The following is a 25,188-nucleotide window of genomic DNA, read 5'->3' on the forward strand; positions in this document are numbered from 1 at the left end:
CAGCACTTTGGGAGGCCGAGGTGGGTGGATCACAAGGTCAGGAGTTCATGTATAGTCTGGTCAATACGGTGAAACCCCATCTCTACTAAAAATACACACACACACAAATTAGCCAGAGGTGGTAGTGGATGGCCACTGCACTCCAGCCTGGGTGACAGAGGTGAGACTCTGCCTCAAAAAAAAAAAAAAAAAAAGAAAAAAAAAGAAATAAAATTAATCCCATAGGCAAAAAAGTATGATCAGAGTTCCTAGGTATCGAGGTGTGAGTTTGTATTACTCTAACAGATTTGCGGGGAGTGGGACCTATGTCATATTTTCACGTGAGTTGTTACTGTTGTTTTGTCTGTTTGTGCTTGTATTTTTTACTGAATTATAGTTCCTAGCCATTTAGGGCTTTGTAGAGTATTTATAGAATTGAATGAAAGTCCTGGACTTTGCCCCAGAAAAAATATGTGTGCATACATACATACAATTATGCATATAATTTCAGGAGGGTCATGCCCTTCCCGCAAGAAGCTCATCTACAGATATCCCCCATCCAGGAATCCATAGGCACAGTTTAAAATCTCTAAAAACTGGGTATGACTCCCAGCTCTCCCGCTGTTCAGCTGTGTGATCTTAAGACAAGTCACTCTACATCTCTGAGCTGCATTCTAGGCAGCCTTAAAGTGGAGGCAAGAAATTGCTACCCTGGGTCATGCTAATTTTAGAGAACAATGATTGACAAGACCCTCGTTAAGGATTTAAATCAGCCCGCAACCACGGAAGTTTTGCCATCCGAAAATTACATGAAAAAATGGAGAGGGAATTGAAGACTGTTAGCCAGAGAAAGAAAAACCCATAGAAGCCTGCAGGCCCTCTGAAGTGGGTTGAAAGGGTTTTCACGTGAATGAAGATGTAGTCTTATTCTGTAAGAGGCACCAGAGGGGAGACCAGGAGGAAGCAGAGCAGCATGGTGCTAGAGTGATTTAGAGTTGAAAAGACATGGGTTAGATCCAGGTCGGCCATTTACTGGGCAAGTTTTTAATCTTCAAGGGCTCTAAAATGGAGGTGATACTGGTACCCATTTCTTAGGAATTTGTGGACAATCAAAAGAGATAATACATGTAACGTGTATGGTGTTAAAACAATGGCAGACCTACAATGGTAGGTGTTAGCTTCCCTAATAAAGTATCTGACCCTCCATTTCTTTACCTATAAAATGAGGATAATATCTATAATTGCCTAGGAGGTTGTTGTGAGATTCAAATAAGAAAATTAATGCAAAAACGCTGATCACAGTACCTAATGCATAGATAAGTCCTCGGGGGATGTTAACCACAATTATCACTATGAATGTTTCATTACCAAAAGAACAGTGGGAAGAGAGGAAGTAAGGAGTGAAAGAATTTTATTTCTATCTGTTTTTATATACCCCTAACAAAAAAGCAAGAGTGTAATGTTTGTGTGATTTAAAATAAATGAATAGTGGTTAAAAGAATATGACTTTTAATTTCAGATTAGAAAGCCAGATAAAATAAAATGATATCTAAAGAGTGTAGAATCAGAGCTAGACATCCCGGACCGGACACCTGAGAGCTGAGTGGCCTTGGGAGATTTAGATAAAACAAAAATATGAGCATTTGCTAAAGAGGGATTAAATGAAGTGGCCCAGGAAGACAACTTGACACTGACCTAGCACATAATACGTGCTCAATAAACCCTGCTTTTCATCCCTAATGACTAAATGTTCCATGGAGACTGACTGGCCTTCTCACACCAACCTCCTCTTCAGGCCAGCAGCAAGGGTTCTCTCTTCTGGCATTTGGTCAAGGAGGAGAGAAATGAAAACTATCAAGAAGCTTATGGAAGGTAAAAATCACACGACCTCTTGTTCCCTTGTAATTCAATGTAAAATAGTTCAAGATTTAAATGGAATAAAGGATGATGGTGTTAGAATGCTCTCCCTACTTTCCATCACCTTTCTAGTCACTGCCTTCTCTTTCTTTGTCAGAAAATAGTCCCCTATCCTTACCCCATCCCATAAACAAAGAGGGTTTGGATCTTTGGCACCCCATTTCCCTTAAATTATCAACTCCTAGTCCAGATTTTCTGTTTTCCCACTGTATGAGTTAGTGCAGGCCAAAGCGTCTTAATGTCAGGTCCCCCTGGCATTTCATCCTGAGTTACAGTCTTACTTCAAAACCTGTCCCCTTCCATTCACTCTTGTCTATTTCCTCCAATTCTGTCTTCTGAGCTTTTTCTTTTTTTTTAGACAGAGTGTCACTCTGTCACCCAGGCTGGTGTGTAGTGGCGCTATCTCGGCTCACTGCAAGCTCCGCCTCCCAGGTTCACGCCATTCTCCTGCCTCAGCCTCCCGCGTAGAGTAGCTGGGACTACAGGTGCCCGCCATCACGTCCGGCTTTTTTTTTTTTTTTTTTTTTTTTTTTTTTTTTTAGTGGAGACGGGGTTTCACCCTGTTAGATAGGATGGTCTCGATCTCCTGACCTCATGATCCGCCTGCCTCAGCCTCCCAAAGAGCTGGGATTACAGGCGTGAGTCACCATGCCTGAACTCTTCTGAACTTTTGAGAGTGATGTTACATTGTTTCCTTCACAGAATTAAAGGATGCCTGTTTCCTGGCTAATAGAAATATAGAAAGGAACTCAAACTCTCCATTAATCAGGATAAGAAATGAACAAGATGGGCCGGGCAAGGTGGCTCATGCCTGTAACCCCAGCACTTTGGGAGGCCGAGGCAGGTGGATCGCCTGAGCTTAGAAGTTCAAGACCACCCAGGGCAACGTGGTGAAACCCCATCTCTACTAAAATACAAAAAATTAGTCAGGCATGGTGGCATGCACCTGTAGTCCCAGCTACTTGGGAGGCTGAGGCACGAGAATCGCTTGAGCCCAGGAGGCGGAGGTTGCAATGAGCGGAGATCGTGCCACTGCACTCTAACTTGGGCTACAGAGTGAGGCTCTGTCTCAAAAAAAAAAAAAGAACAAGATGACATTTTCTTCTCATAAGATTGAAAAAGTTACACAAATGGTCATATCAAGTGTAGGGAGGATATGGGAAAGCAGATACTCTGTGGGTGGAAAAATAAATTGGCACAGCCTTTTCTGAGAACATTTTTCTACAAGCTATTAGATTTAAAGGTGCACATTTCTTTTAACCAGTAATTTTTACTTTTTGATCCCCATCCTAACTACAGAAACACTTGCATGAATGGTTAGGGAGGCACGCATGTCCTAGGATGTTCACTGCCGCACTGTTTATAAAAAGGAAACATTGAAACAATCTAAATGCCCCTCAATAGAAAATAAATACTGTGAGTACTCATAATATGAAATACTACACAGCAATTTGACATAATGATACATACCTACATAGATTAAAGAAGAAAGTGGACCAATATATAACAATAAGTGAATAAAACAAAATGCAGAATGCTGCATATAGTATGATAACACTGTTTAAAAACATGCACAAAACTGAACTATACATTTCTATATCTATGTAGACACATAAGGAAATGGAAGAAAGACCTAGAATGGTCATCTTCAACTAATAACAGTTATTATCTCATGGCAGGCGTCTGGGATTGAGGACAAGGAGTGAAAGAGAATTTTATTTCTATCTGTTTTTATGCACCCCTAACAAAAATGCATTAGTGTGATATTTGTGTAATTTAAAATAAAAATTTGAAAAATGAATAGGTGGTTTTCCTACTATCATTCCTGGTGTCAGGTCCGCAGTTGCTAAGGAAGAAAGAAGATTTCAACAGAGGGGCTTCGGAGATGAGCGGAGGAGAGGAGAGGCCAGAACTGATGCTTGCAGCATGTTTTGCTTTCACCCCAGGTGGCAGGAGGATGTGGTACGTGGCCACAAAGGAGCCAGAATAGTTGAATCCCAAGACAACCAGACAGATGACAGATTGTTTCCACATCCAAAGACAAGCCACTCATAAGACACAGCCCCAGGCCAGGCAGGTGGCTCTAGCACTTTGGGAGGCCAAGGCAGGAGGATCACTTGAGGCCAAGAGGTTTGAGACCAGCCTGGCAACATGGTGAGACCTCCTCTCTACAAAAAAAAAAAAAAAAAAAAAAAAAAAGGAAACAAAGAAAGAAAGAGAAATTAATGAAGTAAAATAAAATAAAATAAAAAATCACAGCCCCCTTACCTCCAGGCTGAGGAGAAGATATTGAATCACTCGTTTTCCACATCGACACGTGGGATGTTGGTGAGAGATCCCAAACTTTGGACTCTTTGGAAAAACAAAGGAAAACAGAAAACAGACTTAAGTAAATGCTTGTCTTCCTGCTTTTGGTACTCAACTGTCCCTATACTGACTTCTGTCATTGAAAAAAAAAAAAAAAAAGGATGTGCTAGACAATGTCCTAAGTGACCTACATGGATTCTGCCATTTAATCCTTGGAAAGAGCCACAGGATAGGTGTTATTCCCATTCTACCAATGAGGAAGCTAAGACCCAGAGAGATTACGTAGATTAGCTAAAATCACACAAGCAGGGAAAAGGCAGGATTTGTACTTAGGCAGAGTGAAGCAAGAGCGCCCACAGAAATCACTCTATCATATCCCTGTGTTGTACTATGACAAACACTGATTTACTTACCTTACAGATGTGTGGTTTCCTTTGCTAGAATATTAGCTCCATTACGGTAACACCTCCCATGTGAGTGCTTACAAATGTGCCAGGCACTCTTCTAAGTCCTTACATGCATGAAGTTACACAACTCTACAACAAACCTAGGAATAAACTGAGGCCAGGGATCCCAGGAAAAAGTAATAGAACTGGGGAATCAACCCCAAGTGGTCCTCTTTAGCACCCCCAAGGATGCCAATCATGTCTTATCTCAGGGTATACCCCGTCCCAGGCCCCAGTAACTACCTAAAGAAGTTCTGATGGGTAGATGACAAGATAAATGATGAAAGAGTGACTGATTCTCCCTCCACTCTAAAAAGCCAATGCTTTGAATGAGTAAACCCCTCAGCAGTCTCAACAAAGAAGATTTGTGTGCATGAAATTAGAATGAGACATCTAAGTGCTACTTAGCCTAGAGTCGAAAAGCAAACATCCTAGAGATGTGGGAAATTAGAATGAGACATCTAAGTGCTACTTAGCCTAGAGTCTAAAAGCAAACATCCTAGAGATGTACCATGAGCTACTGCGGAGAACTGCACCAATCAAGAAGGGCCTTCCTTTTCCCTCCCTCCTCCTCCTCCTCTCCTCCTCCTCCTCTTCTTCCTCCTCCTCTTCCTCCTCCTCCTCTTCCTCCTCCTCCTCTTCCTCCTCCTCCTCTTCCTCCTCCTCTTCCTCCTCCTCCTCTTCCTCCTCCTCCTCTTCCTCCTCCTCCTCTTCCTCCTCCTCCTCTCCTCCTCCTCCTCTTTCTCCTCCTCCTCTTCCTCCTCCTCCTCTTCCTCCTCCTCCTCTCCTCCTCCTCCTCTTTCTCCTCCTCCTCTTCCTCCTCCTCCTCTTCCTCCTCCTCCTCCTTCTTTTCTCTCTCTCTCTCTCTCTGTCTGTCTGTCTTAGCCACAAGAAGGAACAAACTACAAAGGCTGCCCTGAGGCCAATTTGCCGCAGGGGGATTTTATGGCACAAAAGACCCAAAGAAGTTGTCAGTCATCTGATTCAGTAAGACTTTTAGTAATTTCCTACTCCTCAGTCCAAGGGGTGAGGGAGGACAGAAAGGGTGAGTGTCTGCACACCTCTGGATGTCAGCAGGACAGTGTCTGCAGGAGACTCGGCGCTACTCCAGGAGTCACTGGGGAGGACAGGTTCTGATTCTGGAAGAGAAAAAGGTTGGATAAAAGGCAGCTAAAAAATAACAGTGTTACTGTGTTTGTGGTGGGTGGTGGGATTTGAGAGTATCTTTTTTAATTTTTTAATTAATTAATTAATTTTTTGAAACAAAATCTTGCTCTGTCACCCAGGCTGGAGTGCAGTGGCACAATCTTGGCTCACTGCAGTCTCCACCTCTGAGATTCAAGCGATTCTCCTACTTCAGCCTCCCGAGTAGCTGGGATTACAGATACCCGCCACCACACCTGGCTAATTTTGTATTTTTAGTAAGGGATGGGGTTTCACCATGTTGACTGGGATGGTTTGAACCCCTGACCTTAAGTGATCCACCTGCCTTGGTCTCCCAAAGTGCTGGGGTTACAGGCATGAGCCCCTGCATCCGGCCACTTTTTTTTTTTTCTAATTTATCTAATTTTTTAAAGACAGTCTCACTATGTTGTCCGGGCTAGAATTGACCTCTTGGGCTCAAAGGATCCTCCTGCCTCAACCTCCCAAGTAGTTGGGATTACAGGCTCGCATCACCATGTTCCAGGGTATTTTTATGGCTGTCTTGGTGCTTCTTTATATATTTCAAGTTTTCTTCAAGGATTGCAAGTAATTTTTAGAATCAAGGAATAGAAACTACAAATGTTGTGTTTTACAGTAGTTATTTATTTTAAAGCCCAAAGGAATAAAAAAATACATACAAGAATTGATTGGTTCAGGGTTCATGGATTTTAGGTGACTATTCAGAGTATAATAGAATTAGCCAATTCAATTTTGTAAAGCTATTTGAATTATCCAAGACTTCTTGAGGCAGCTGAAATGTCTAAGAAAGCCTTTAAGCTATCTCATGATTGCTTTCCTAATTCTTACTGAAGAATCAGAGTCTGACACACAGTGACAGCCCTGACAAGCCCCCCTGAGCAATGGAGCAAGTCACTCAGTGAGAGGTACAAGTTGCAGGGTCAAGAATTCCAGGGGAAAAAAAAAAGAAACAAGGCTAGAACTAGCTCACCATCAGGGGATATTTTAAAGCGTCTGGAGGTCTTTCCTCAACCAATATCTAATGCTCAGGCAGCGACTTAACCCCTGAAAGAATGGAACTGGAGTCTGACCAGGAGTGACCTTTCCTGGTTCTTCAATAAACGTCTCTTGCAAGACTCCTTAGAGGTCAACTGGAGAACCCAAAATGCTGACTTTTCAAAAACACAAAGGAAAAGGCAGAAGAAAAGAGAAACCATGAAAAAAGAAAAGGAACAGTTTGGTGAAAACGCCTCCTTACACACATGCACACACACACACACACACACACGCCTACTGTTAAGGAGTAAATTGTGTCCCCTCAAAATTCATATGTTGAAGTGCTAACCCTCAGTACCTCGGATGCAAATGTATAGTGAGATAGCGCCTTCAAAGAGATAGTTAAGGTAAAATGAGGTCATAAAAATGGACCCTAAACCAATACGACTGGTATTCTTACAAGAGATTAGGACACAGAAGGACAGACAGAAGGAAGACAGCCACCTGCAAGCCAAGGAGAGAGGACTTAGAAGAAACCAACCCTGATGACACCTTGACCCCGGACTTGTAGAACCCAGAGCAGTGGGAAAATAAATTTCTGTTGTTTAAACCACCCAGTCTGCAGTGTTTGTTTGATAGGCCTAGCAAACTAATATACGCATGTACACACACTGAGAGAGAGCAAGTCACTGGGCTGCCTCATTCAGTGAGACAGCTCTGTTCTAAGAAACCCAAGATACATCTGCGTACCTGCAGTGAGGATGGGCCCTTCCTTAGAAGGCTCAGGAGTCAGAAGACCTGTGGCTGCCTCTGGAAGGGTGCTTGGGGTTGGTGAAGGGCACGTGTTTGCTGTTGTGAAGACGGCAGTGGTTGTCGTCTGAAGTGGTGTTTCGGTTGTGAGATCTGGTGTGGTCATGACTGTTGTTGGAAGTGCAGCTCTGGTTGTTGTCACGTGTGGTGTGGTGGGGGGGCTCGTTGTTCTTGTTCTGCGTGTGGTTGTCGAGGCTGTAACCAACAACAGACATGTCTGGCACCAAGAGGAGATGGAGGAAAAAGAATATAATGCAAGTACATCTGGGACCCATCCATTTCTGTTGCCCTCACCTGGTCCACTGGCCTGGACCATTGTAATCCCCAATAAAATTGTGTTTCCTGCCCCCACCCTGACCCGTTCCTTCCAATCTGTTCTTCACACATTGGCTACAGTAATAATTTAAAATGTTGGCCAGGCGTGGTGGCTCACACCTGTAATTCCAGCACTTTGGGAGTCCGAGGCAGGCAGCTCACTTGAGGTCAGGAGTTTGAGACCAGCCTAGTCAACATGGTGAAATCCTGTCTCTACTGAAAATACAAAAATTAGCTGGGCGTGGTGGCGTGCACCTGTAATCCCAGCTACTCAGGAGGCTGAGGCAGGAGAATCACTTGAACCCAGGAGGCAGAGGTTGCAGTGAGCTGAGATAGTGCCACTGCACTCCAGCCTGGGCAACAGAGTAACAATCCATCTCAAAAAAAAAAAAAGTCAAATGTAATTATGTCCATCCCCTGCCTAAATCTTTTACTGGGTCCTCCTTGCCCTTAAGGTAAAGAACCCAGTCCTGCACCTTGGCCTGCAAGCTGCAAGCCTCCATTTGACCCCATCTTGCCTTTCTTTCCAATCTCATATCTCCACCCCCTGCTATCACTTTTTCCCACCCAACTGGTGTTTCTTTAGCTCTTTGAATACATCAGCAACTTTCCCGCTGCACGAACCTTTGTACCTGCTGCTTCCTATTCTTATTCTTCACGAGGCTGACTCCTACTTCACTCTCATGTCTCAGCTAAAAGGTTACTTCTGCAAGGAGGCCATGTAGATTCTCCAATAATTATTAGGCTTTTTTATTACATGCTCTCATAGTTTACCTCCACAGCCTTTATTGCATTTCATAACTGCACATTTATTTCATTGCTATTGTTTAAAGTCTATTTATCCCATTAAACTTTAAGCACCATGAGGGAAAATCTGACATTTCTTTTGTTCTATGCTACAAATCCGATAACTATCACAGTGTCTTGCATATAGTAGGTGCTCCAAAAACATTGCATGAATGTGTAAACGAGTTCATCAAAAGTGAGCTCAAAGTGTGCAATCTAGAGTGAGAACATAGTCTCTTTCAGGCAGTAAAGATGCATTCAAACTGACACCACTCACTCCCTAAACATCTGATTTGAGCTTCATTAGCCACCGTTTATGCTACAAATCTCATCCTCCCTAGAATATGCCAAATTTCCATGACTCTAATGGACCAGAAAGACACCATTTGTTCCAAGTGAACTTGGAAATGACCTCATAATATATTAAGGTCAAGTATTTTATAAAATAATAGCTGGTTATACCCAACTTGAAAAGAGAAGACTTGAGTAGGAGTCATCTAACTTCAATAAACCTCATTTCTCTCTTCTGCAAAATTGGAATACCTTTTATCTCACAATGTTGCCTTAAGAGAAAGACATAATAATATGTATGTAAGTTCTTAAATTAGAAGCATCTACATCAGTTGGTCTCAAATTTTAGAGTGCGTTAGAGTCACCTGAAAACTTAAGAATATAGGCCGGGCATGGTGGCTCACACTTGTAATCCCAGCACTTTGGGAGGCCGAGGAGGTGGATCACTTGAGGTCAGGAGTTCGAGACCAGCCTGACCAACATGGTGAAACCTCATCTCTACTAAAAATACAAAATTAGCTGGGTGTGGTGCCAGGTGCCTGTAATCCCAGCTACTCAGGAGGCTGAGGCAGGAGAATCGCTTGAACCAGGAAGTAGAGTTTGCAGTGAGCTGAAATCGTGCCACTGCACTCCAGCCTGGGTGACAAGAGCAAAACTCTGTCTCAAAAAAAAAAAAAGAATATAGATGTCTAGACTCCTGTCTTCCAAGGTGCCCATCCAGTTAGGAATAGAGCCCAAGGATCCTCCAGGTGACACTGACGCAGGTGGAATACAGAGCTCACTTTGCGAAGCTCCATTTCGGACAAGCACTAAAGGTAATTATTGTTAGCATTTTTCAGCCATAGGCTCAATGCAGCTCAAATTTTTGAAGTCCCACCATATTCCAAATTTCATCCAAAGCAACTGATAGTAACAGAAGAAAGAGCTCCTGAAAACTGCTCTGTGTCCAAATCTCATGCCCTTTCCCCCCCAGCCAGAAGTGGCACGCTGTTGGTTTACTGCTTGAAGATGACCCCTGAATACATTTTACTTAGTTCATGCAGTTTTTTTATTATTTTAAAATCTGGCAACATGCAAAATTCAACAGAGTTCACATAAAAATTGATAGATCTGAAAACACTGGACCCAAATATCTGCAAGGTGGTAATCCCCTAGATACGTAGCAGCTGCCTCTTCAAATTGACCCGGTAATTCACTAGTTCCCTTTCCACCTTCCACTCATTTCTGTGGCGGCTTTTGTGTTTACTTGCCTACTTCATGCCACGGCACCTTATTTCAAATTCAATCTTCCCACTCACCGTGAAAGCAACTCCAGCCTCTTCACCACCAGCCACTGATCCCATTATCCATTAACCACTGAATCTCTCCTTCCGCAGACATGAGGCCCTTCATGTGCTTACCTCTCTGCAGATTCAGGCGCACGTTTATCTTTACATCGTTGAACCAGCCAGGCACCTCTATGCGGCAGCAGTACACACCGCTGTCACCTTCCCTGGGGTTCAAGATGGTCAAGGAGACATTGCCTCTCTGGATAGTCCCCGGAAGTCTATATTTTGCTGACTTTCTTGAGGTCACCCTCGTTCCATCAGTGCGGATGAGCGCCTCCTTGCAACCAGAGTAGGGGCACTTGTCTTTCCCCCAGCACATGCTGTTGCTGTTCTGAGACCAGGAAGAGTACAGACAGGGCAAAGTCACCCGGTGACCCAAAACTTCTGTCACAACAGTCTCTGAAGTGACTGGTGCTGCAAAGGAAACATGTGAAAATTAGGTCGTGCAGTACTGAAATCTCTCAAATATACTACACAGTTTTTGTGCTAATAGATGCTTCCGGGAAGATGAAGAGACCTATAGTCTATGTTTCTTTTCTTTTCTTTTTCTCTTTTTCTTTCTTTTTTTTTGTTTTTTTTTTGTTTTTGTTTTTTTTGTTTTTTTGTGATACAGGATCTTGCTTCGTCACCCAGGCTGGAGTGCAGTGGTGCAATCATGGCTTACTACAGCCTCGACCTCCCAGACTCAATCCATCCTCCCACCTCAGCCTTCTGAGTAGCTGGGACCACAGGTGCATGGCAGCATTCCTGGCTAATTTTTGTGTTTTTTGTACAGACAGGGTTTCCCATGTTGCCCGGCTTATGTGGTTCTTTAGCATAAGTTTTGATGTGTCTTGCTGTTCTCCTGTGCTCCTAACTCCACATGATTCTATCCCCCAAGTGGTGCCAGGTGACCACTTCAATCTCTAACCATGGCAAGACCTTTTTGCTAATTTAAATACTCCAATTTGAGTTCCATTCACTAACCAGTAAACTCTCACATGAAAAATCCTGACCTTGTAACTCAATTTCACTTATTCATATAATCAGGTGGGCTGTTTTCCACAAGTAGATATTGTGGACATCAGACTTAAAAGCTTCAAATGGGTCTCCTAATCCAGAGAGTGCTATGAGAAAAAGATAGGCTGTAAAACTGTATTCCATTTCCTTCTCTCCTTTCAGTGGAAATAACTAGAATTGGAAATTACTTGCTTTGGACTATTTGTTTGCTGTTAGATAATATGAAGTTAGGTGGAGTTCATGGACTATTTATTTATTTTTAATGGACAAATAATAATTGTGTATGCGTGTGTGTGTGTGTGTGTGTGTCTCTCTCTCTCTCTATATATATATATATATATTTTCTTTTTTTTTTTTGAGATAGAGTCTCGCTCTGTCACCCAGGCTGGAGTGCAGTGGCACAATCTCAGCTCACTGCAAGCTCCGCCTCCCGGGTTCACACTGTTCTCCTGCCTCAGCCTCCCGAGTAGCTGAGACTACAGGTGCCCGCCACCACGCCCAGCTGATTTTTTGATTTTTAGTAGAGACGGGGTTTCACCGTGTTAGTCAGGATGGTCTCGATCTCCTGACCTCATGATCCACCCGCCTTGGCCTCCCAAAGTGCTGGGATTACAGGCGTGAGCCACAGCATCCAGCCAATAATTGTGTATATTTATAGGGTACAATGTGATGTTCTAATATACATATACATCGTAGAAAGATTCAATCAAGCTAATTAACATATCCATCACCTTACCAACTTAACAAATTTTTGTGGCAAGAACATTAAAAATCTATTAGCAGTTTTGAAATATACAACACATTAATTACTGTGGTCACCATGCAGTGCAATAGATCACTAAAACTTAGTCCTTCAGTCTAACTGAAACTGTGTACCTTTTAATCAATATCTTCCTTTTCCCTATCACCCACTCACCCACCCCCCAGCCTCTGGTAACCACCTTTCTATTGTATCTATGGGATTAACTTTTTTAGATTCTGCACATAAGTGAGATCTTGCATTTGTCTTTCTATGCCTTGCTTATTTCACTTTGCATCATGTATTTTTTTGTTAATTTTAGAGCTAGAAGGAACCACAGGAATTATCTAAAATGGCAGCTGTGCCATAAAAAAAAATTCTGGAGGGTTTTACTGCATCAGCTATTTGAGATGGAATGTTTCTCCCTTTCTAAAATGAAGCATGATTGTGTCCTAACCACTGCTACTCATTAGCATGACCTAGGGAGCTTGTTAAAAAATACATAGTTTATTGCCCAAACCTGAGCCTGAATCCCTGAGGCGAAGGCTGGTGCATATGTACTTGAATCAAGTTCTCCAGGCCACTCTGATGTAGTTGACTACTCATCCAGTGTTTGAGAACCACTAGACAAGCTCCTCTAAGATTACTTTCACCTCTGATAATCTGCAAAACATTTTCACTGTTAAAAATGTTAAGCCCTGTCGGGCGCGGTGGCTCAAGCCTGTAATCCCAGCACTTTGGGAGGCCGAGGTGGGCGGATCACGACGTCAGGAGATCGAGACCATCCTGGCTAACACGGTGAAACCCTGTCTCTACTAAAAAATACAAAAAAACTAGCTGGGCGAGGTGGCGGGCGCCTGTAGTCCCAGCTGCTCGGGAGGCTGAGGCAGGAGAATGGCGTGAACCTGGGAGGCGGAGCTTGCAGTTAGCTGAGATCCGGCCACTGCACTCCAGCCTGGGCGACAGAGCGAGACTCCGTCTCAAAAAAAAAAAAAAAAAAAAAAAATGTTAAGCCCGTTGGTTTAATTGTGCATCAGAGATTATTCTAAACCATTTCCTTCCCCTAAAATGCGATTGAAGTGAAAGCCAGGCAGCCTGTAGATCTCAGATTGTTGAGACCACACCCTGCTGCCCCTTGGGTACCTGGGTCCCTGCTCATTGTTTTCTCTGAGGCACCTTCCTGTGAGATTCTCCATTCACGAACTTTGCTGACTTAGTTGGCTAAGTTACAGAAGGCACGGCCGGCCAGCAGTGCTGTGCTCCTCCCTGACTCTGCTGGCAGTAACATCCAGGGATTCCTCTCTCTAGGAGAAGGTGGCCCTGAGCCCTAAGAGTCACCCATATGGTAAGCAAGACCATGTGCTTCTGGGGTTTTTCACAGCTGGCTTTTTTTTTTTTTTTTTAAGACAGTCTCATTCTGTCACCTAGGCTGAAGCATAGTGGTGCAATCTCGGCTCTCTGCAACCTCCGGTTTTTCTTGTGATAAAAGATCATTCCCAGTTCAGACCAGCCTGCAGCCTTCCCCGAATTTAGTCTCTTCACTTTGCACAGTGGAAATGTTTCACAGATTATAACTGAAGTGGGAGGCTGGGCACAGTGGCTCATGCCCGTAATCCCAGCACTTTAGGAGGCAGAGTCTGGCAGATCACCTGAGGTCAGGAGTTCAAGACTGGCCTGGCCAACATGGTGAAACCCCATATCTACAAAAATATAAAAATTAGCTGGATATGATGGTGGGTGCCTGTAAACCCAGCTACTCGGGAGGCTGAGGCAGGAGAATCGCTGGAACTCAGGAGGCAGAGGTTGCAGTGAGGTGAGATTGCACCATTGCACTCTAGTCTAGGTGACAGAGCGAGACTCTGTCTTAAAAAAAAAAAATGTAAAAATAAAAAAGTCAATGCAGTGGGAAGTCCGTTTTGCCTCCCATGAATCCAGGAGAAAAATAAGAAGTTCATTGTCATCACCCTCAGCTGTGTTAACAACATAGAACACATGCACCTAAAATTAATAACTACTAAAATATGAACTTAGCGAAGTGTGGTGACACATGCCTACAGTCCCAGCTACTCAAGAGGCTGAGGCAGGAGGATGGCTTGAACCCGCGAGTTTGAGGCTGCAGTGAGCTATGATCGTATCACTGGACTCCAGCCTGGGCCACAAAGCAAGACTGCCTCAAATTCAAGAAAGTAAAAAGAAAAAATAGATGATCTTGTTCCTATAAATATTTGGTAAACTAATAAAACATGTATAAGAAGTATTCCACTGGAGAGTCAACATTTTATTTTCCCAAGTACCTTAGTATAAAAGGAGGCATCCTAATTGATAATAAGAAAAGATGTGGCTGGGCGCGGTGGCTCACGCCTGTAATCCCAGCACTTTGGGAGGCAGAGGTGGGCAGATCATGAAGTCAGGAGTTCAAGACCAACCTAGCCAACATAGTGAAACCCCGTCTCTACTAAAAATACAAAAATTAGCTGGGTGTGGTGGTGGGCACCTGTAATCCCAGCTACTCAGGAGGCTGAGGCAGGAGAATCGTTTGGACCCGGGAGGCAGAGGTTGCAGTGAGCCGAGATCACGCCATTTCACTCCAGCCTGGGGAACAGGGCAAGACTCCATCTCAAAAAAAAAAAAAAAAAAAAAAAAGAAAAAAGAAAAAAAGAGAAAAAGAAAGAAAGAAAAAAGAAAAGATCCAATAGAGAAACTAGCAGAGGACATAATAGACAATTCATAGATAAGGAAATAGGAGCAGCCAATAAATTTTGCCCATTAGACTGGCAAAAACTTAGAACATTGATAATATTGAATATTGGTCAAGGTGTGAGTAAACAGGGTTCCAAGACACTTGTGGGAAGGGACTTAGGAAAGGACTTAGCCTCCTGAGACAAACCAGAGTGAAATGGGGGTATAAATTGGTACAGCCACACTGTGAGGAAATTTGATGGTTTCTGTTAAGTATTCACTATACATGAGTCCTAGTATGCCTTAGCAATTTCACGTTTGTTATCCACCCTAGAAAAACACATGTTGACAAAGATGCTTATTTGCAAATGTTTATTGCAGCCTCCATGTATATGTGAATGAAATGGACAATGTATATATGGGGAATGGCTAAACTGGGGCATATTTATTCCATGGAATTCTATGTAGATTAATAGCATTAGAGATAGACCTACATGAATTGGCATGAAGACTCCAAGCTATTTAATGATGAAGAGGGCAAATTTCAAAACAAGACATAAAATATAAAACCCTTCTTATAAAATAAATAAATAAACCAATTTCTTTGTTTTTGTGGGCTCAGACATTTGAAAGTAAATGCACAGAAAAGTGTCTGGTGGGATAGACACCAAACTCAGTGTGTCAATTACCCCCAGGATCAGAGAAAAGGGATTGGAATTGGGGATAGCAGTCCAAAGGGCATTCGGCTTTATAACATTTTAATTTTTTCACCAGGAGTATTTCTGTGTTACTCATCTTATTAAAAATTCACATAAGAAAAGGAAGCAGACACTGAGTATGGCAGGAAAAACAGCCATTAAGCTCACATTGTAAACCCCATTCTGCCAGTTACTGCTTTTGTGTTGTTGGAGGAAAGCCACGATAATCCTGACCTCATTATTATCGCAAGGCAAAGGGGATAATACTCACCTCAGAAATAGTTCTGAAGTCCACATAAAGAGGAGTATCAAATGCCATGTGAAATTAACAAAGTATTAATATGTGTAACCAAGGACATTAGAATGTAGAAATAAGACAAAAAAATGGTTCCTGTCTGTTATAAAAGTATCCCTGAGTAAAGCAATTGTTGATATCAAATCAGTTTCACTTCTGTGGAGCTACCTGGAATGGTGGTTAGGTCTTTATGCCAGCTTGGTTCCTTCCTTAGCTGGTGAGCTTAAACAACGCTGGCCCTTCCCCAGTCTGTCTCAAAATCACCATCTACAGAGTGAAGGGCATCTTTTAAGAGTACATCCAGCTCCAATCCTTGGTGATTCTGAGCAGTCACTCTGTTTTAAGTTGGTTATCTTAGAAAAGGCACATATAGGCCCAGTGTGGTAGCTCACACCTGAAATCCCAGCACTTTGGGAGGCTGATACAGGTGGATCACTTGAGTTCAGGAGTTCAAGACCAGTCTGGCCAAATATGGTGAAATCCTGTCTCTACTAAAAAAAATACAAAAAATTAACTGGGTGTGGTGGCAGGTGCCTGTAATCCCAGCTACTTAGGAGGCTGAGGCAGGAGAATTGCTTGAGCCTGGGAGGCAGAAGTTGCCATGAGCCAAGATTGCACCACTGCACTCCAACTTGGGCACTGGAGTGAGACTCTGTCTCAAAAAAATAAATAAATAAATAAATAAATTTTGAAAAACAAAAGAAAAAAGAAAAGGCACATATGAAAAAACAAAATTAAAAAAAAAAAACCAGCCGGGCGCGGTGGCTCAAGCCTGTAATCCCAGCACTTTGGGAGGCCGAGGCGGGCGGATCACAAGGTCAGGAGATCGAGACCACAGTGAAACCCCGTCTCTACTAAAAATACAAAAAATTAGCCGGGCGCGGTGGTGGGCGCCTGTAGTCCCAGCTACTCAGGAGGCTGAGGCAGGAGAATGGCGGGAACCCGGGAGGCGGAGCTTGCAGTGAGCCGAGATCGCGCCACTGCACTCCAGCCTGGGCAACAGCGTGAGACTCCGTCTCAAAAAAAAAAAAAAAAAAAAAAAAAAAAAAAAAAAAAAACCAGCTCACCAGGTGCTGCCTCCTTCAAGCAGGATTAGAAAATCTCCCTCAACCAGTATCCTGCCAGTAGCAGGACATGTAGACATAGACCCCTGCAACTTTCAACCTAACAAAACCCTCCAAACCTCAAGTTTCCAGGATAAGACAAAGACAGTAAAAAAAAAAAAAAAAAAAAAAAAAAAAAAATTGATGAAAAGGCGAATGGTAGTTTTCTTACATCCAAACAAACCCATAACAAACCCAAAATAAAAGAGTGAAAGTGACAGGGACTGCTTTCATTCTGTAGATTGTTTTTTTCTTCCTTTTTTTTTTTTTTTCTTTTTGAGATAGAGTCTCACTCTGTCACCCAGGCTGGAGTGCAGTGGTGCGATCTCGGCTCACTGCAACCCCTGCCTCTCAAATTCAAGCGATTCTCCTGCCTCAGCCTCCCGAGTAGCTGGGATTACAGGCACATGTCAACACACCCGGTTAATTTTTGTATTTTTAGTAGAGACAGGGTTTCACCATGTTGGCCAGGCTAGTCACAAATTCCTGACCTCAGGTGATCCACCCACCTCAGCCTCCCAAAATGCCAGGATTATAGGCATGAGCCACCACACCCGGCCTGTAGATTGCTTCTTCAGTGTCTATAATGTATCAGGCGTGTAACTAGGTGCTGGAATATAACAAGCCACAAAGCAGACCTGGCCTCCGCTCATGGGGCCTGCAGAGTACCTGGGAAGAGAGGCAAGTGAGTGAGCATTTGCTATACAGTGACAAGTTTGCAGATGCGGGAACTCCAAGGAGGATGAGAACTCACAGCAGAAACACCTAAACTAGTCCAGAAGCTACAGGGTAGCCAGGAAAAGCCTGACTTAGGTAGGGACCTGAGGATGCATGGCACTGTGGAGGAAAAAAAGGCAGAGACAATAGTATAATAAGTGTTTAGACATGAGGAAATACGTTTGTTTTCCTTAAAATGTGGGTGTTTTCTCATGCACCATGTTGGAAAGGTTTCTGCACATACAAAGAGTCAAAACGTAGAAGAAAAAGTGTTTCACATCGCTAATCACTGGGGAAATGCAAATCCAAACCACAATGAGATAACACTTCATAAAATGGCTACTATCAAAAAGACAAAAAGCAACCATTGCTGGTGAGGACACAAAGAAAGAGGAACTGTCGTACACTGTTGGTGGGACTGTAAATTACTACAGCCATTATGGGAAACAGTATGGTGATTCCTTAAAATACCAAAAATAGAACTACCATATGATCCAATAATCCCACTACTGGGGATATATCCCAAAGAAAGGGAATCAATTAAAGAGATATTTGCACTCCCATGTCTATTATAGCACTATTCACGATAGCCAAGATAAAGAATCGACCTAAGTGTCCATCAGTAGATAAAGAAAATGTGGTATACGGCTGGGTGCAGTTACTCATGCCTGTAATCCCAGCACTTTGGGAGGCCAAGGCGGGTGATCGCCTGAGGTCAGGAGTTCAAGACCAGCCTGACCAATATGGTGAAACCCCGTCTTTACTAAAAATACAAAAATTAGCCAGCCATGGTGGCTGGCATCTGTAGTCTCAGCTACTCGGGAGGCTGAGGCAGGAGATGCTTGAACCTGGGAGGTGGAGGTTGACATAAAGCTGAGATCGCGCCAGTGCACTCCAGCCTGGCAACAGAGCAAGACTCAGACTCAAAAAAAGAAAGAAAAAAAAAAGAAAGAAAGAAAATGTGGTATATAAACACAGTAGAATATTCAGCCACAAAAAAGGAATGAAATTCTGTCTTTTGCAACAACATGAATGGAAAGAGAGTTTATTAATATTAAGTGAAATAAGCTAGGCACAGAAAGATAAATATTGCATGTTCCCACTCATACATGAGAGCTAAAAAAGTTGATCTCATGGAAGTGGAGAATAGAATGATAGTCACTGGAGTCTACAAAGGATAGGGGAGAAGGGGTATGAAGAAAGGCAGGTTAATGGGTACAAAAATACAGTTAGAACATGTGGAAAAAGGGAAAAAATACAATTAAATAGAAGGAATAAGTCCTAGTGTTTGATAGCATAGTGGAGTGCCTATCGTTATTAATAATTTCTCGTGTATTTCAAAATAACTGGAAGAGAACATTTGAAATGTTCTCAGCACAAAGAAATTTAAGTGTTTCAAGAAACGAATATCCCAATTACCCTGATTTGATCATTGTACATTGTATGTATATATCAAAGTAACACACATGTAGCCCATAAACATGTATAGTTATTATGTATCCATTTAAAAAAAGAAAAACATGGACTTTTGTAAAACTGCAAGGGCCGTTCAATACTATCTTGTCCTAGAAGCATAGATTGTGACAACTGGTCATTTAAAAAGCCAGGTCTCTCATTTCAAATATGGGAGAGCCAGAGCAATTTAGACATATTCCCAGTGTCAACAGTTAGTGCCCAAGACGCAGCTGCAGTGCAGGCCAGAACACGTGGCCCTATACCACCAGGATGCAAAGAACTTCACTGGCCAAAACTGAGTGTGTACATTTGTATCATCCAAAACCCAAAAACAACGTGCAGAAAAGAAACCTTACCATAAAGCCTCACTCCAGCAAAACAAAACGAAAGCAAACAAACACTTCTAAAAACAGAGGGAATGGTAAGAATTATCACAGCTCTCACCAGAACAAATTCTCCTGGCTTATTGATTATATGAATAACACCCATAGAGGAAATCTCTTTTCCCCAATTTATCTAACCACTTATTTCAGTGTCTCTTCTTCAGTTGCCATTTCTAATACAAGCCCAAATTACCCCAGCCTAAAACCCCCAGACCAGTCTCTGGATATAAACCTCTGCATAACAAGGCAGGACAGAGACCCTCCACAGAAGGAAGCCTGGTAGGGAGAGGGGAGGGATGCAGAAATGAAGTGAGCTTCCGCTTTACTGAGGCCCAAACCAGTGCATGGAAATCCATCACACAATAGCAAGTCCTCCAATAACTTCTACATAGAAGGTTTCAGAACACTTACTCAGATAAAGCCACCAAAACTCCATCACCAGCCAGAGAATGAGAGGTTCTTTGGACATTTTGATGGTTGACCGGACCCTGGAGTCTGTCTATCTATCCAAAGCCCAACCTCTTATATCCCAGTTAATGCTGACAGGGTGGGACTCTTTAGTTTCATTTCTCTTTTTGCCTCATAATCTTCCCTTTCTCCTGTCCTACATGGCTTCCCCCAGTTGGCGATGCATGATGAAATGTGCTGAGCCCTTTTCTCCTGGTGACTAGTGTGTGTGTGGAGGGATGGCGTGGACATACTTGTGCTTCTTTGTCCATGTGTATAGTGGATTTCCTATATGTGCACAAGCATCCGTGCATGTGCTGGTGCAAATATGCCTGTATAACCTGTGCACGTGCCACAGATGTCCCAACTGCTGTACAGCCTGTCACAAAATGCAATTGACTCTCCACACTGGCAAGTGTTACATGTAGATTCCTCGTGGGGCCAAAGCACAGTTAGACCGAAAGTTACCTCCATTCCCATTCTAGGTTCTCCCTCACCCTGTCCCCTGGCCTCCTTGCCCTAATAATGGAGAAAGAAAATTGAGGACAGGCACAGTGGTGCACATCTGTAATCCTAGCACTTAAGGAGGCCAAGATGGGAGGATTGCTTGAGGCCAGAAGTTTGAGACCAGCCTGATCAACATCGTGAAACCTCATCTTAATATTTTATTTTTAAAAATGTTTAATAAAAAATTTATTTATTTTTTTTAAGTTTTAGGAAGACACTGAAGCCCAGAACTTCCTGATTCCAAAGATTGTGGTTAATCACTACACTGTCCTTCGACCTGTGACCCTTTGGGTACTGTGTCCATATGACCAAGCCTACCTGTGGCTAGCTCCTAATTAGTACCAGAGAGAAAATATAAGAATGCACAAATATTCTAGATTTTTAAAAATCCTCAATTGATTGTAACCAGCCAACAAACCTCAAACATTCAACATTGCTTCTACTGAAGGTATCAGTGAAAAATCTAAATATCAGGTGAGGTTCTAGACCCAGAGAAGCCAGACTAACATGGGAAGGGATGAAAATAAGGGGAATTCAGAGTGAATCTTCCCACTGAATGCCCACAGAACCAAGGGATCCTTTCCTCATTCTATCCCCAGGAAACTGGAGGATTTAATCTCTGGATAAACTAAATGGTCCCAATAAAACATTTTCAGATATTTATATTTTTGAGTGTTCCCCAACAAAACCACTCAACCCTCCTTCAATAAGTTCATCAGTGCATAAGCCTCAGCCATGCATGCAGAACTTTTAATTAGTTTTTAGTGTCACTTTCAGATATGAACAGATAACCAGGGATCATCAGACATTTGAGGAAAGCATTTAACATAAAAAAGAGACAAAAATAGCAGGGAGCACTAAAGAGAACTTCAAAAAAATTTTAAAGAGCTAATATTTTCTCAGAAAGATTTTACATTCATGAAAAAGAACACAGACATTATAAAAATGAAAAATCAGAGAATAGAAAAGAACTCTCAGAAATTAAAAATATTATACCTACCCCTGAATTTTATGGAAGGTTTGAAAAATAAAGTTAAGAAAATTTGTTAGAAAGTATAATCACCTACAAAGTCAAAGGACTAGGATTGTTTCAGAACATTAAAAAAGAAAACAGAGGAGAGGAAATTTCTAAAGAAATAATAAAAGAAAGACTCTCGCAACTAAAGGACATGACTCTCAGTATTGAGAGGCTCAATCAAATACTAAACTCAATGAATAGAAATATCCCCACAAAGCAAGACATTATCATGTAATATGAGAACATCAGACGTAAAGAAAAGATACGAAAAGACTCTAGAGATAAAGAACAACACATTGCACTGAATGGATTCGGAATTAGAATGGCATTGGTGTTCCAAACAATAAAGCTAGAAAATAATGCATGAATGCCTTCAAAATTCAGAGGGGAGGCCAAGTGTGGTGGCTCACATCTGTAATCTCAGCACTTTGAGAGGCGAAGGTAAGTGGATCACTTGAGTCCAGGAGCTCCAGGTTAGCCTGGACAACATGGTAAAAACCTGTATCAGCTGGGCACGGCGGCTCACACCTGTAATCCCAGCACTTTGGGAGACCAAGACGGGCAGATCATTTGGGTCAGGAGTTCAAGACAAGCCCGGGCAACATGGCAAAACCCAGTCTCTACTAAAAATACAAAAATTAGCTGGGTATGGTGGTACACGCCTGTAATCCTAGCTACTTGGGAGGCTGAGGCAGGAGAATCACTTGAACCCCGGAGGCAGATGTTGCAGTGAGCTGAGATCGCGCTACTGCACTCCAGCCTGGGTGACAGAATGAGACTCCATCCAAAAAAAAAAAAGAAAGAAAAAGAAAAAAAGAAAAAGAAAAGAAAATCTGTATCTGCCAAAAATATGAAAAATTGGCCGGGTGTGGCAATACGCACCTGTGGTCCCAACTACTCCAGAGGCTGAGGTGGGAGGATTGCCTGAGCCCGGGAGGTGGAGGTTATAGTGAGCTGAGATTGTGCCACTGCACTCCAGCCTGGGAAACAGACAGAGACCCTGTGTCTGAAAAAAAAAAAAAAAAAAAGAAAATCCAGAGAAGAAATTTATTTTCAACCTAGAATCCTACCCCCAGACAATCTATTTCTCAAATGTAAGAGCATAATAAAGGCCTTTTTGGACACAGATTCAAAATTTACTTACCATACTTCCTTTCCTAGGAAGTTATGGAAGGGAAATCTGTAGCACAACAGGAGAAATAACCAGGAAAGAGAAAGTAATGAGGTCCAGAAAACACATCTAACTCCAGGGAAGAAAAATTTCACAAAGAAAACTGCAGAACAGTCCTAGAGGGGAACTGTTTCACTGCATCACAAACCACCCCAAAACCTAGTGCCTGAACAATATACTTTTCATGATTCCCTGGGATGACAGTGTTCAGCTGGGTAGCTCTCACTTGGTGACAGTGGCTAGAGCTGCAGCTATCTCAAAACTAGATTGGACTATTTGTCCAAGATAACTTTCTCACTCACATGACTGATCATCCAAAATGACATTTTTAGCTAGACTCACATGTCTAGCAAATTAATAGAATGGCTAGAAGACGTAGGGGCTGGAATGACAACTCTCTCTCTCCACATGACCTTTCTACATGGGAACTTGGGCTTCCTTATAGTATGGCAGTCTCAGAGTAGTTGGATGTTTTACATAGCATCTGGCTTTCTCAAAAATTAGTATTCCAACGTGCTCAGGAATAATCCACAAAGGTTCTCATGACCCAGCCTTAGGTGACATTCAGTATCATTTTTACAGTATTCTATTGGTCAAAAGGCAAATTATAAAGCCATCCCAGAGAATTCAAGTGGAAGGAACAATACAAGGATGTGAATACGAGGACGTGTGGTTCATTGGGGTGGTAGGGGAAGCATCTTTGGAGAATAATTACTTTAGTAACCAACTCAGGCTGGGGCAGAAGAGCAGAGGAATAAGCCTTGGGGTGGTGGTAGTGAGTGTTACGAATGAGCTCATGTACTTAGGTATTTTGAAAATAAATTTGATAGGTGTTTGGCAGATATGATGGAATACTTGGGATGATTTTTTTTTTTTTTTTTTTAGACAGGGTCTTGCTCTGTTGCCCAAACTGGAGTGCACTGGTATGAACATGGCTTAGTAAAGCCTCAACCTCTGGGCTCAAGCAATCCTGTTGCCCCAGCCTCCCAAGTAGCTGGAACCACAGGTGTATGCCTCCACACCCAGCTAATTTGTTTAAATTTTTGTTTTGCCACGTTGCCCAGACTGGTCTCAAACTCCTGGTCTCAAGTGATCCTCCCATCTCAGTCTCCCAAAGTGCCGGGATTACAGGCATGAGCCACTGCTCACAGCCGTGGGATGAATTTTTGATGGATACTTGGGAAATTAAGAAAAAAAGACAATGAAGGCCGGACGTGGTGGCTCACGCCTGTAATCCCAGCACTTTGGGAGGCCGAGGCAGATGGATCACGTGAGGTCAGGCATTCTAGACCAGCCTGGCCAACATGGAGAAACCCCATCTCTACTAAAAATACAAAAAGTTGCTGAGTGCAGTGGCGCATGCCTGTAATCCCAGCTACTCGGGAGGCTGAGGTGGGAGAATCCCTTGAACCGGGAAGGTGGTGGTTGCAGTGAACCAAGATCGCACTACTGCACTCCAACTTGGGCGACAGAGCAAGACTTCATCTCAAAATAACAAACAAACAAACAAAAAATGCGATAATTATTACAACCAGGAAAGATAAGATTTTGTACGAGAAAAGAAATGTAATTACGGTGCACTTGCTAAGTGTGAAAGATATTAACAGTTACATACTGATAATAATGTAAAATCTGGCTACTGGCTTAATACACAACTTTTATTTTTATTTATTTATTTATTTATTTTGACACAGGGTCTCGCTCTGTCGCCCAGGCTGGAGTGCAGTGGTGCAATCTTGGCTCACTTCATGGAATACTTGGGACGAACCTCTGCCTCCAGGGTGCAAGCAATTCATGCCCCAGCCTCCCAAGTACCTGGGATTACAGGCACGCACCACAACACCAGGCTAATTTTTGTATTTTTAGTAGAGATGAGATTTCGCCATGTTGGCCAGGCAGGTCTTGAATTCCTAGCCTCAAGTGGTCTGCCTGCCTCAGCCTCCCGAAGTGCTGGGATTACAGGCATGAGCCGCTGTGCCCCGACTTAACACATAATTTTGATTTGACCACACTGGAAAAATTAGTAGAGAGGAAGTGGGGTTGGGGTGTAAGAAAGCTAAAGTCTATTCATCTTGACAGGGAGTCAACAAATAGTGTCTCAAATTGGTCAATCAGACAATACCAGCATAAACACACTATGAGTCATATGAAGGTAAAAAACAGAAGAACAAGCTCAAAAGAATTTAATGCAAAGAAGTGGGAAATAAATTCACTATTTTTTTTTAGTTATAAACCTTTTACAACTTGACTATTAAAAACGCATATATTGAGGCCGGGTGTGGTGGCTCATGCCTGTAATCCCAGTACTTTGGGAGGCCAAGGTGGGCAGATCACTTGGGGTCAGGAGTTCGAGACCAGCCTTGCCAACATGGCAAAACCCTGTCTCTATTAAAAATACAAAAATTAGCTGGGTGTGGTGGCGTGAGCCTGTAATCCCAGCTACTCGGGAAACTGAGGCAGGAGGACCTCTTGAACCTGGGAGGTAGAGGTTTCAGTGAGCTGAGATCACACCACTGCACTCCAGCCTGGGCAACAGAGGGAGACCATCTCAAAATTAAATAAATAAATAAATAATAAAATAAAATAAAATGGTTATACTGAGCATACCCAGCACCCACATCTTAATTCCTAATTCCATCCT

At 42.7% G+C, this 25,188-nt stretch overlaps 1 protein-coding gene across 1 annotated transcript in view; it reads right to left on the reverse strand.

Moving 5' to 3' along the window:
* TIMD4 (T cell immunoglobulin and mucin domain containing 4) overlaps nucleotides 1–19,901 on the reverse strand; it is a 44,100-nt gene extending 24,199 nt beyond the window's left edge. Inside the window, exons 1-5 of the mRNA XM_005558379.4 lie at nucleotides 19,816–19,901; nucleotides 10,409–10,750; nucleotides 7,557–7,811; nucleotides 5,711–5,788; nucleotides 4,165–4,248 (exon numbers count right to left, since the gene is read on the reverse strand). Coding sequence (XP_005558436.3) covers nucleotides 4,165–4,248; nucleotides 5,711–5,788; nucleotides 7,557–7,811; nucleotides 10,409–10,750; nucleotides 19,816–19,873 — 817 coding nt within the window. The 5' untranslated portion in view covers nucleotides 19,874–19,901. The remainder of the gene's footprint in view (nucleotides 1–4,164; nucleotides 4,249–5,710; nucleotides 5,789–7,556; nucleotides 7,812–10,408; nucleotides 10,751–19,815) is intronic.
* Nucleotides 19,902–25,188: the final 5,287 nt, after the last annotated feature.

The sequence above is a fragment of the Macaca fascicularis genome, chromosome 6 (genome assembly GCF_037993035.2).
Source record: "Macaca fascicularis isolate 582-1 chromosome 6, T2T-MFA8v1.1".
Taxonomy (NCBI): domain Eukaryota; kingdom Metazoa; phylum Chordata; class Mammalia; order Primates; family Cercopithecidae; genus Macaca; species Macaca fascicularis.